This window comes from Nicotiana tabacum, chromosome 2 (genome assembly GCF_000715075.1).
Source record: "Nicotiana tabacum cultivar K326 chromosome 2, ASM71507v2, whole genome shotgun sequence".
Classification (NCBI taxonomy): domain Eukaryota; kingdom Viridiplantae; phylum Streptophyta; class Magnoliopsida; order Solanales; family Solanaceae; genus Nicotiana; species Nicotiana tabacum.
The window spans coordinates 88,412,278-88,423,380 of NC_134081.1; the positions used below are offsets into that span (position 1 = coordinate 88,412,278).

At 41.0% G+C, this 11,103-nt stretch overlaps 1 protein-coding gene across 1 annotated transcript; it reads right to left on the reverse strand.

The window, feature by feature from the left end:
- Positions 1-996: 996 nt before the first annotated feature.
- LOC107813589 (putative exonuclease domain-containing protein At3g15140) lies at positions 997-5,280 on the reverse strand. Its single transcript, XM_016638867.2, has 6 exons — positions 4,965-5,280; positions 4,419-4,621; positions 3,245-3,325; positions 2,188-2,313; positions 1,440-1,563; positions 997-1,290 (listed from the first exon to the last, which is right to left on the reverse strand). The coding sequence occupies exons 1-6, from the start codon at positions 5,181-5,183 to the stop codon at positions 1,090-1,092; spliced, it is 954 nt and encodes a 317-aa protein (XP_016494353.1). The 5' UTR covers positions 5,184-5,280; the 3' UTR covers positions 997-1,089.
- Positions 5,281-11,103: the final 5,823 nt, after the last annotated feature.

The following is an 11,103-nucleotide window of genomic DNA, read 5'->3' on the forward strand; positions in this document are numbered from 1 at the left end:
GTTGAATGTATTATTGTTACGCATCAACCATAAGTGCCATAGAAAAAAAGGAATTAAAGTGGTGGTTGGTAAGTTATCAGGGAATGAGATGGAACGTATGTGAGTCATGGTATAGAGCTATTGGATCGTATTGGTGGGTTGGCCTGCCAGGTTTTCCACGGCGTGTAGAAGGTTTAATTGTGTCCATATACTTCTTGTAAGTTGAAAGACTAGACTCGCATAGTTTACATACTTTGGAACCTAAACTCAATCTCACTAACAAGTCATGACATTAAAGCTCTTTCTATTTATTTATTGTGGTCGACAATATTAAAAGCTTATACAATCATACCCGTGATAGCAAGTTAAATATTGGAAACCTATTGATACCAAAAACCCTTGTCGGAGAAAAAGGAACATGTTTACAAATGTGACTTAAGAACGTGACCAATGGATAAATAAAAAAATAAAAGTGAGGGGGAAAAAGCAAATTGACACAATCGGATATACTCCAAGATGATTCTAGCTCCACTTGCAAAGAAAAGGAGACACTAACCTCCTCAAGGATCCATTTTCCCTGAGCACACCGTCTGGTGGTCATAGAAAAAGTATATCAAAAAGGATAGGTAATTTCCCTGTTGAGAGTACTTCACTGCAACTCAAAGGAAGTCTTGGATTAAAAGGAAAACTGCCGAGTCTCCAGCTCAAATTAGAACTTATTGTCAGGCTGTTCTTCCCAGTAGAAAGAAAAAAAAACTACCAATAGTAGCCTACTATCAAATTAGATCAAATCCAAAAAACCAGCCCAACCAACCAAGAAATGTTGATGATTTTCATGGTAAAACTCCACCAACTTAGTGCATAGTCTATCAATTGAAAGGAAATGATATTAATGTACAGTCACTGTTGCAAGTCCCACCAATAGGTTTTTCTTTTACCTTCTTCCTAACTTTCTTCTTTTTTGCTTTTCCGTTCTCGCAGGGGTTGGAGTGCATGGATGGGTATGATGCTTTGGTGAATACAAGAGACCTCAACTGAAACTTGAACAAATTAAGAGGAAGGTCATCTAAAAATGTTTAGGTGATAACAAAATGGTTCAGCAGAAACCAGTTATACAATGCGATCCTCAAAAAGAAATTCAACTTTTTCAGGAACATGAGGGTTTCTTCTAGCTGTGATTTGCACAAGGGCACCATCACTTAGCATGTGTTGTAGTACTCTAGCTATGTTTTTTGCATCATCTATTCCAAGGTGATGGCTCCCTAACAAAGGCATCTGGAGTTCCCTCATCATTGAAAGCATTCCTTTGGCCTACCCGAAATGAAGTAAAACCATACTTCGGTTAATTCTTCCAAAAGTATATAAAAAAAAGGAAGAGGAATGGAATAGAGAAGTTGAGAAAACCTAAATTTCCTAAATCAATATGAGAGAATGGCATTGTTAAAAGTTTGCATACTCACCCTCCTCTTGTAGAAGTTCAAAAACACATCCTTCAGATTAATCCATTCCATGAAATATGGTGGCAATTTCATCCCTGCTACATTGCATTGCTGAGGAACTTTAGTCTTCAGATCCCAGTTCCCACTACATACACAAATTGAATTCAGTCACTCATATCCCAGTTCCCACTGCTCGCTCTGTTGATTCCTACATATTTACACTCAGTGTGTACATTAGGTTCTTGGTCTTATTTTTTTTAATTATAATCTACAATGCAAAATCATACCAAAACATGTCCTATCTCCTCCCCACATGGGATAAAAATAACTTAATATTTTAAAATACTCAAATATGAATGTGATAGGTTTAAGCAACTTATTCTAGCATACATATTATTCTCAACAATAAGCAGTTAAGCCCCCAAATCATGATATACCCTTGAAACTAATTCGTCGACCGCAAGTTGTGCAGTAGCAATGAAGATAGTCATGATAAAACAGGCAAGCTCTAACATGGGCTACAGCTAAAAGCACGTAATATCTGGTTAGTGACAAATGCACCACAAGAAAGTAGCTGTAGCACCTTTTTGGATCATGAGCATCAGCAAGTCATCCATATAGCACACAGCAAACCCAAATGACTTCTCCCACACATTTAAATTTCCATTTTCTTAACTATAGTATCAAATAACAATGTTTAACCATAAAACTGATATTTTTAGTTTACCCAGTAGCCTTTATTATTCAGCCTTACATAGTAACAACTTACCAAGTAACAAAGGCAGCCTTATTAAGACAGCCACCAAGTTCATTTCTCCACAACTGACATTGACCTAGCCAGACTTCAAACTGCTCGATAACTTCCGCAAATGGTATAGCTGTATCATGCCAGACGCTGCATGAATTGTCGTACATACAAATGGACAACATTAAGCGTCAGATCCAGGAATTAGCAATTGTTGCAAAAATGGTGCATGCTTCCATGGTTAACGAGGATCAATTGGCAATAATTTCTATCAGCAATTAAGCATCTAGTGATCCAATTTTTATCTGCCCACGGAGTCCTCACCATTGTCCTCCACTAAAAACATTCAAATATAGAAATCTATTTTCATCTTTTGAAGATTTAACAACAGATTTGGATCTTGCAAGTATGTCTCCTATAGCTGCACTCCTCAGTTCCAGTTTTTCTCGTGAAACAATCATATCAAGCAGGTAACCTAGCTTATAAGAATTGAAACATTACAGGGTATAGGAGAGTAATTTGCCCACAACTACCCTAAGCATACATGCTGCTTCCATATCTGAACCTGTGACCTTGATGCCATGATGAAAAGCTACCATTCTGGAGCTACCCACAAAGAACTCATTATTATACTCGTGAAAAGAAGGCAAGATGATGAAGACTTTGAAAAAGGTAAAGCAAGGTCAATAGTGGACTCTTCCCGCATAATTGAGACCCATAAGAGACATGACTTCAGGACTTCATGAGAAAACAATAGGGGTTCATGAGAAGCCACGAGGATTCCCCTATTAGAATCCATGGAAATTAGATAATATTTTTTTAATACCAAGAAAGAGAATCATATACTGACACTGATTGCCATAGCTTCACTTAACGAAGAAAAAACTATCATGGAAGATCTTCAGTTACATAAGGAAAGAAGAAAGAAAACAATGCTTTTCTTGAAGAAATGAAGGCATAAAGTTGCATGTTTCTAGTTTAACATGTGAAACAACTACATTGCAATTCTTCATATAGAAGCAAAAGGCACTAAGTTCCAACTGCTGAATTGTATTTCGAACTACTGAATTAGATACCATACCGATCAACTCCTAGTTTTCCATATTTCCCTTCTATATATTCGTTTATTCTTTCTTCGTGCATTTTTGTTGGCCTCACAAACCTGTAGCAACACCAAAAAAAAAAGAAAGAATAAAGATTGGTCTTGAAAAATAAAACACAATGCTACATTCCCAGCATCAAAACATCGCCTTTCACACAAGTACAAAATGTTAAAATACAATAATCTAACACTTAATACGTCATATAATCAATAATATGGACTTGTTCCACTTCATGTTGTAGCAACATGATATGATAGATTACATCAAGAAGCCACCAGTTAAAGGTGGAAAATAAATTACAGGTTTGAGCTAGTTTCTTGGAAAGGGTTATGCCACCCATCATTGTTATGGTTAAGAATGGATCACTGACTATACTAATGGAACTAATTGATCAGCAACACAGTCTAGAGAGAAGATTATGCTAATAAGATAAAACAAACTTCCCCTCCAATTTTTTTACAACCCTAACAGCCCATGGCTTGTTTCCTGTCTCTTCCGCTACTTCCTATAAGAACCAAGACTTGTCCAAGCAGCTAATTGCTTCAAAAAATTTAATGCACATGGAGCTCGCCACAACCCTGCAGTTGTGGGTTTGAAAAGTATATGTGACATTCTCTCTCAAAAATTCGTAAGAAGTTAACTCGACTCTTTTACAGTGTTATCCTCCCTCTTAAGCAATTTTCTGTAGACTATACAGCCATTTTCGTTTTCAAGACAAATCCTCCCAAAGCAAATTTAATAGCTCTACTAGCATGAGAAGTACATCTTTATGACTTTACCTGCCTAGTCCTACTTATGATTCTATTAAACTATTTAACTAGTCAAAGTATTATTGAAGTATCCACTGTGATCATATGATTGTGTGTGCATTCTGAGAAGTTCTACTCTCCATCCAGATGCTATCCCGCTCCACGTAACATCCAACTAACCTACCTTATTCCATCCTATTTTCTGAAAAGGTACAGCTAAAATAGGTCCTTATGAGTACACAAGCCATATTTGCTACTGAATATCTAAATTCTCGTGCATATCTTGAAAGTTGAATTTAGCACAATATTTCAATACTTCCAATAAAACTTCAGGCCACACCTGTCATCACGACAATTATATTGCAATCAAGAGGATGTAAAAGCTAAGATAATGGAAACTGACCTATGGAACAAGTCAACCACATCCATGGTTTTAGCATCAAAGAGGAGAACTGGAAACTCAAGAATCTCAACTTTACCCTCCAAATCAAGCACCAAAAAGTATTCCAACTCCTGCTTCCGCAAATTCTCAAGTCCCGCAGCATTTTGCATAAACTCCAGCGAGCAATTATGATTAAACTTGTCAATATGCATAGGATCATCCATCTATACAATTTGAAAAAGAAAATAGCAAGTTTTACACGAATTTTCAAGTGGATGAGATCAAAGTTAAGAAACGTACTCCCTATTATATGACACTATTCCTTTTTTGTCTCTCTAAATTTAAAAATAATTTAACTTAAACTTCTCAATTTATATGATAAATTTTTATAACCTCATAAATGTAATGGTGCATGTTTAAGACAACAAATTTTAATTTTTTTTATATATTCTAAAAACTCCGTGTCTAAGTCAAACTATGTCACCTAAATTGGCCGGAGGAAGTATTAATGTTGAAATCAAATGAATAGCCCAAGAGAGGTCTGTATGAGAAAGATGAGTTTATTACCTTGGTGCACTTACCTTGAGTAAAGTAGAGACACGTTGGCTTCCAACGGGTACGGGAAGGTGTGGGCTGAATTAGGGAAGAAGTAGATTCTTCGGTGGTAGAAAGAGAGGCTGAGATATTGATTTTACGGTTGGGCTGAAGTGAGTACGAAGAAGGTAGTACCGGAGGAGATACAAGGAAACGCCGCAGCAAGGGGACCCTAGAAAATCCCATAGCCATTGGAATTGAACGGCTCTCTGAGGTATGAGTTTTCCTGAAGAAGAAATGGATGATACGGTGACGAGTCTTGTGACTGCTGCGTAGTACTCTAGTAGCTAAAGTGATTTTAGTAGGCATTTGGTCAAATATGTGGTTGACGCGAAAATTAAAAAAATATGTACAGTTGAAAATTGAATCAGAAATAAAAACAGAATATTGAGTTTGAGAATTGTTTACCCGTAAAACGGTATAGTTTAATTTATAACATAGTTTATAGATAAGTGAATCTATTTGATCCCAAAATAATAAATAAATTAAATAAAATACAAAACTTAACATTGAAATCGAAATAAGATGTCATACAACTTTGGTTCCACGAGCAAGGCTTCTGAAGACAACAATAAGAATATTGATAGACAGAAAGTAAAGTATAATTTAGCTTGGAATAATGTGTCGCATAAGTTTGTCAGAAATTTCGTGTCTTACAATGGCTGTTAAAGTCACTATTTATAGCTAAACCTAGAGAATAAGATCTTAGGATAAAGCCACACTTAAACGACAATAATGAGGGCCATTGACGAATATACAACGGCTGGCTATAAATGTCAAAATTCTCTGTGTAACGGATGTGTATTTAATGCTGAGGAATATGTCATCCGGTGGCAAATATTTATTTGTCCCATTGATAATGTTCCCTTCGGGGTCTACCCGATGTCAACCGAAGATGTTGCCTTCGGTCTCGACTTTCATTTGTTTCGTCTTCCGCCTATTCCCGGTTCCACATGTCATTATGTTATTCGAGTATTTAATGTGAATCGATTTTACCCTATAAAGATAGTCCCTCTGCTTTCCGATGGCACATCATTGTGTCACCGGGAAGTTGGTGAAGATTCTTTTTCTTGGTTGGAAATTTTCTGAACCCTTCTGAAACGTTTCTGGCTCTTGATTAGACGCACGCCTCTTCGCATTTAATACCCCGAATACGTGTTACTCTATGATTTAGCTATATTTTTGCCGGTTCTCGAGGTAATCATGGCCACGATTTTAGCTGCCTATTCCTTTACTTATATGCCTCATTCTTCTTCTTTTACACTTAATAGTTTTACAAATTCTCTCAACTTCTTTGCATTCAACTCTTTCCTGCTTTCACTCTTCTTTAATCCTCTTCTTCAAAGAACTCTCATCACCTTCTGCTAATCATGGTTTCTTTCACTAACTCTTCCAAGAGCTCCGATTTTCTCTTCGGTGGGGTCTGAAGGATAACAAAGACAAAGAAATCAACGTTGATGCTAACCCCATACGGTTAGCACCATCATCCCCAAAAGACTCAACACAGCGAAGGACTTCAAAGAGAAGTTTCCCTCTTCAAGTTTTCGCACTTGGGTTGTTGGCATATACCCTTCTTCCATCCGTCCTTCCAGCATTCCTGCTGTGAAGGAGGACTGTGATTGCCATGATCTAAACATCATCGCTCCCGAACTGGTGGAGCGAGTAACCTTCACTAAGAAGGCCTTCATGTATATTTATACGTACTCATTAACTTTGGGTGCGTTTTCTTTTAGCGGGGGACTAGACCCCGTGATTTTGGAGTAGTGCCAATGATACCAAGTTTGTTTGGCACAGGTGGGCCCTTCGGTATGGAGAACGATGGCATGTCTGCGAGGTTGTGCCAGGAAACGCGGGAGGAGTTCACCTTGGCTCATATGATGAATAAGATTTTCCGTGGGGAAGTAATAAATTTCAGCAAACGTGGCCACCATGCTTTTCCTACTGGCATGGATAACAAAAACGACCGCGGATGGATGTAGCGGTTTGTCGTTGTTGCCACCAAAGATATTATTCCGGCCACAACTCCATCTTTCCCTGAATCCTAGACTCGTACACGTAAGTTCAAAGTCCGTATTTTTTATGAAAAAAGGTTGTTTCATGTCATTATTGATCTCTTTTCTCTTATTTTTTCAGCAACTCGGTGGACACCACCAAAGGTTGAAGGCCTGGACTGGTGGGTTCAGAAGATTCTGGACATCACCACGCTTGAGACCCGCCAGTTGAAGGAGACGGCCCCCAAATACGGATGGAAGGCCAAGAATCATGGTAAGTTGACTGATTCTGTCCTCATTTCATTTTTGTGCATAAGAAAATTGGTTAACCTCTCCTTCTGTTGAATTCAGGTCTCCTGCAGAGTCTGTCACCATCCCTGAGGAGGATGTCTTGGCTGATTCCGTAGAAGCTGCCAGGCTTTTGAAGGAGGCTCTCACCCGAACAGGCACCATCGGATCTGCTTCCGGTGCAAGAGCTTCCTCTCGGAGTCCCCGGCTGGAAAAAAAAGCAACCAAAAAGGTGGCGTTCTTCCTCGACCGAGGGAAAGAATAAAAAGATGAATAAAGTCGCGCTCGAGCCAACCATAGTCACTGTGGTGATTGATGATGATGGGAAAGCCAGTGATGAAGTGGCTTCCCTACAAAGGAGACACTGACCTTCATCAGCTCAACATAATGCTCAATCTGAATAGCTTATAACCCCAACGGGGGATGAAGCCCAAGCTCTCTAGGAGAGTTTGACTTGGTGGAGAATGCCAATTCTCTGTTTCTAATCCCAGTTGCTGCTCCTGGTACTATGAGGTTGAGTACCGGGCCTCTTCCGTCTTCAGTTAGTGAGCAACCAACAACCAGTACTGCCTCCGCCGCAACTGTTTCTCATCCCTCAACACCATCAGCTTCATCTCCTTCCATGCCAGGCATATCTTCTTCACCAGCAACTGCTACATCACCTCTACCGGCCGCAGACACCGAGAGGAGGATGTCCCTCCTCCCCAGTCCCCAGAACATGGAAATTTGGGGCAAAACTATTCGCCCCCTTATGCAGATCCCAAGAAGAGGAGGAGTGTCTCCCTCTCGGTATCTACCGAGTGTCATCTGCTATCCCGGCCGGTAGAACTCGCCAATTACCTAAAGCCACTGGCTTCAGAGTTAAAAAACTTATTTCAAGCTGAGAAGGGGAGAAAGCCATAAAACAATCTTTTTACTAAGGCCAAATCGGCCTAATACAAAAAGTACAAAGCCTAAGGGCAATTTTTACTTTGAGTTCAAGAGACCATCCTGGCTCAAAAACCTAACAGTTACCTTACTTCGTGTTCGATCAAACACTCGCTCGATCATAAAGCCTAAGGGCTATAATGGTTCAGTTTCAATTAAATTGTTTAAACCCCGAATCTTAGAATACAACTTCATAATTATATAAGACAAAAGGGAAGAAAGTTCTTATATATATGTCAAAAATAATTTACAAGGGCATCATGGCCCGATCAAAATTCTTTACAAATGGCCTATAAATGGCCCCAAAGAAAAGGTAAATACAGAAGAAAAAAGCAAAACATACTAAGTCCTATGGAGCTTGGTCTTCGTCGGAAGCAGAGTCCCCGTCCTCGAGATCTTCTTCTTCTTGCTCATCGGAGTCATCCTTGGGGAAGGCCAACTTCCGAGCCTGGTGTTCTTCTGCTCGGGCGTTAACAACCTCGACCATGATATTGAAATCTTAGTCTTGAGCATCTTCGAGGGCCTCCCTCCGAGCTTGCCACTTCGCGTGATGGATCATGCTCCTGTCTTTGGGTAGATGTACTCGACATCAACTTTGAACTGGGCCACCTTTTCATCGTCCTGGATGCCGGCCATGACCACCTCAGATTTAGCCTCTTCAAGTTTGCTGGTGGCCGAATCCAGATGAGACTTGAGCTCCCTGATATTCTCAGTTTGCACCGAGTTCTTCTCTTTTTCAGCTCGAAGCTGAGTCTTAGCCGACTCCAACTAAGCATGAACGATATCTTTCATAGCAGCTAAGATGTCCATGCTCCCTTTAAAAATATCGGCCTCGGCCCGAACGTCATCCACTTACTTGCTGAGTTGGTCGATTTGCTCGAGACTCTATCGGATCTGTAGAATTGGATCATTAGTTGTTATCTCTAACATAGCATCACTATCGTGGAGCATTCAGAATACATGTTCGGTTATGTCGGTATGCTTCTCCCCAACTGCGACCAGATCGGCCTGGAGTCTTTTACTAAGGAGTCGGTAAGTATCGTTCTTCTCGCTAAGGCTCCAAACCTCGGCCTTATGCTCCTATCAGACTTTAATAAAGGCTTCATGGTGCAACATCAAAGCCTACATAAGAAAAAAAGGAGGTGTTAAGAACAATCTACAAGTACAAAGAAAGTGCGAAATAAAGTCCGAAGGTTACCCTATTTAGTGCATGTTGGGCCTCGTTGAACAAGAAAGCAGCACCCACGACATCCATCACCACCTGGTCTTCTTCGGTCATCAAGCCCCTCAGATAGCTGGCAATCCTCACCAGGGGGAAGAAAACCCGAGCATCCTCAAGTACGATGAATACTAAATGCCGTTTGTGATTGGGATTAGCACTTGGAGCTGGAAATTGATCTACCAGCTTCGAGCTTGGTGGAGACCCAATCGCCCCCGGGGATGGTATCTTCCTCGGGACCGATAGATCGCTAAAACCGTGGATCTCATCGGAAGTAGCACCCTCGAGCCCGTCAAAAAAGCTATGGAAATCTACCTGTTGCCCCTCTAACAGTTTGGCCTCTTGGATCATGGCATCGGAAACCTGGGGGGGAGTCCGAAATATCGACCACCCCAGGTTCGACCCTAGAAACCTCTTTCGATGCTTGGGGGATCTTTCTTTGGGACTCTATTTCTCCTGTCTTCGCCGGAGATGGAGTGACTTCTGGTTCGGGAACCTCAGTCAAAGTCCCTTTATTGATTGCCTCCGGTTCGGAGGACTTCTGTACCGGAACCCACGGGCGAGTCACCAGCCCGACATCTTCTTCTTCTTGATCCTCATCCTCGGACTAGTCCATTAACCGATGGACCGATTCCATAGACAAGGCATTGACGTTTTCCTCGCCAGCCTCTTCTTTTCCTAGGCCAACGGACTCGAGGCCCTTTTTCTTGTTTTCTCCTTAACCAGATTTGGAGCTGGTGGTTGAGGGAGGACTTCTTCGTCATCAGAAGGAGGTCTCATCAAGACATCCTTCCCGAGACCTGCGAAGAAAAGGAAAGTTAGTTAGTTTAAGAAACTCTGAAAGGGTTAACTAGTAAGAAGCAAAAGCTTACCATGGTTACGAGCCTCTCATCAACCTTTGGAAAGCTCCATCCAAGCCCGTTCGGAGTAGGGCCTCTAAGACACTAGACTTTTGAACCACCTTTTTAATTCCGGGACTGGGTCCGGCATTTGGGCCACAACTGCAATAACAAAATAAAAGTAAGCAGAGATTGAAGGTCTTGTCAAGACTGGAGAGCGGGGCTTTGCTAGCTTGAAGTGAAAACTTAATTAGTCCTCGATAGATCCGGGGACTGTGGAGACGCATTAGATGATCGAGGGTAAAGGAGCAACCCTCGATTTTGCTGGAAAAGAAATGGAGGAGGACGAGGATCCTCCAAAACGAGGGGTGAATTTGGCCCAGGGTAACATTGTACCTATTGCAGAAGGAAATTATTACGGGGTCTAGAGGGCTAAACGTAAATGGGTAAGTGTAAATACTTAGATACCCCTCTACGTATGTGGTGATCGATTCCTCAGGAGAGGGAACGACCACGTCCTTGTTCACCCAGTTGCACTCCTCTTTAACTTTGTTGAGGAGGCCCTCGGTGATAGTACATATGTATCTTGACATCGGTTCGCACTGGCCCTGCACCGAGGGGGTCTTCTCTATTTTGAAGTCAGTAACCATCGGACACCCGGTCAGAACATATTCCTCAGGGTGGGACTCTGCTCTGGCTGCATCACCAGCATAGCGAGATGAAGACAGAGTTTCTTTTTGTGGCACTGTTTTAGAAGTCTTAGCCATTTGTGAAAAGTAAAAAGTGGAGGAATTGACTAAAGTCCACAAAAATTAGGTATGGAAAGTGAGAAGCGATACTTCCTTGAG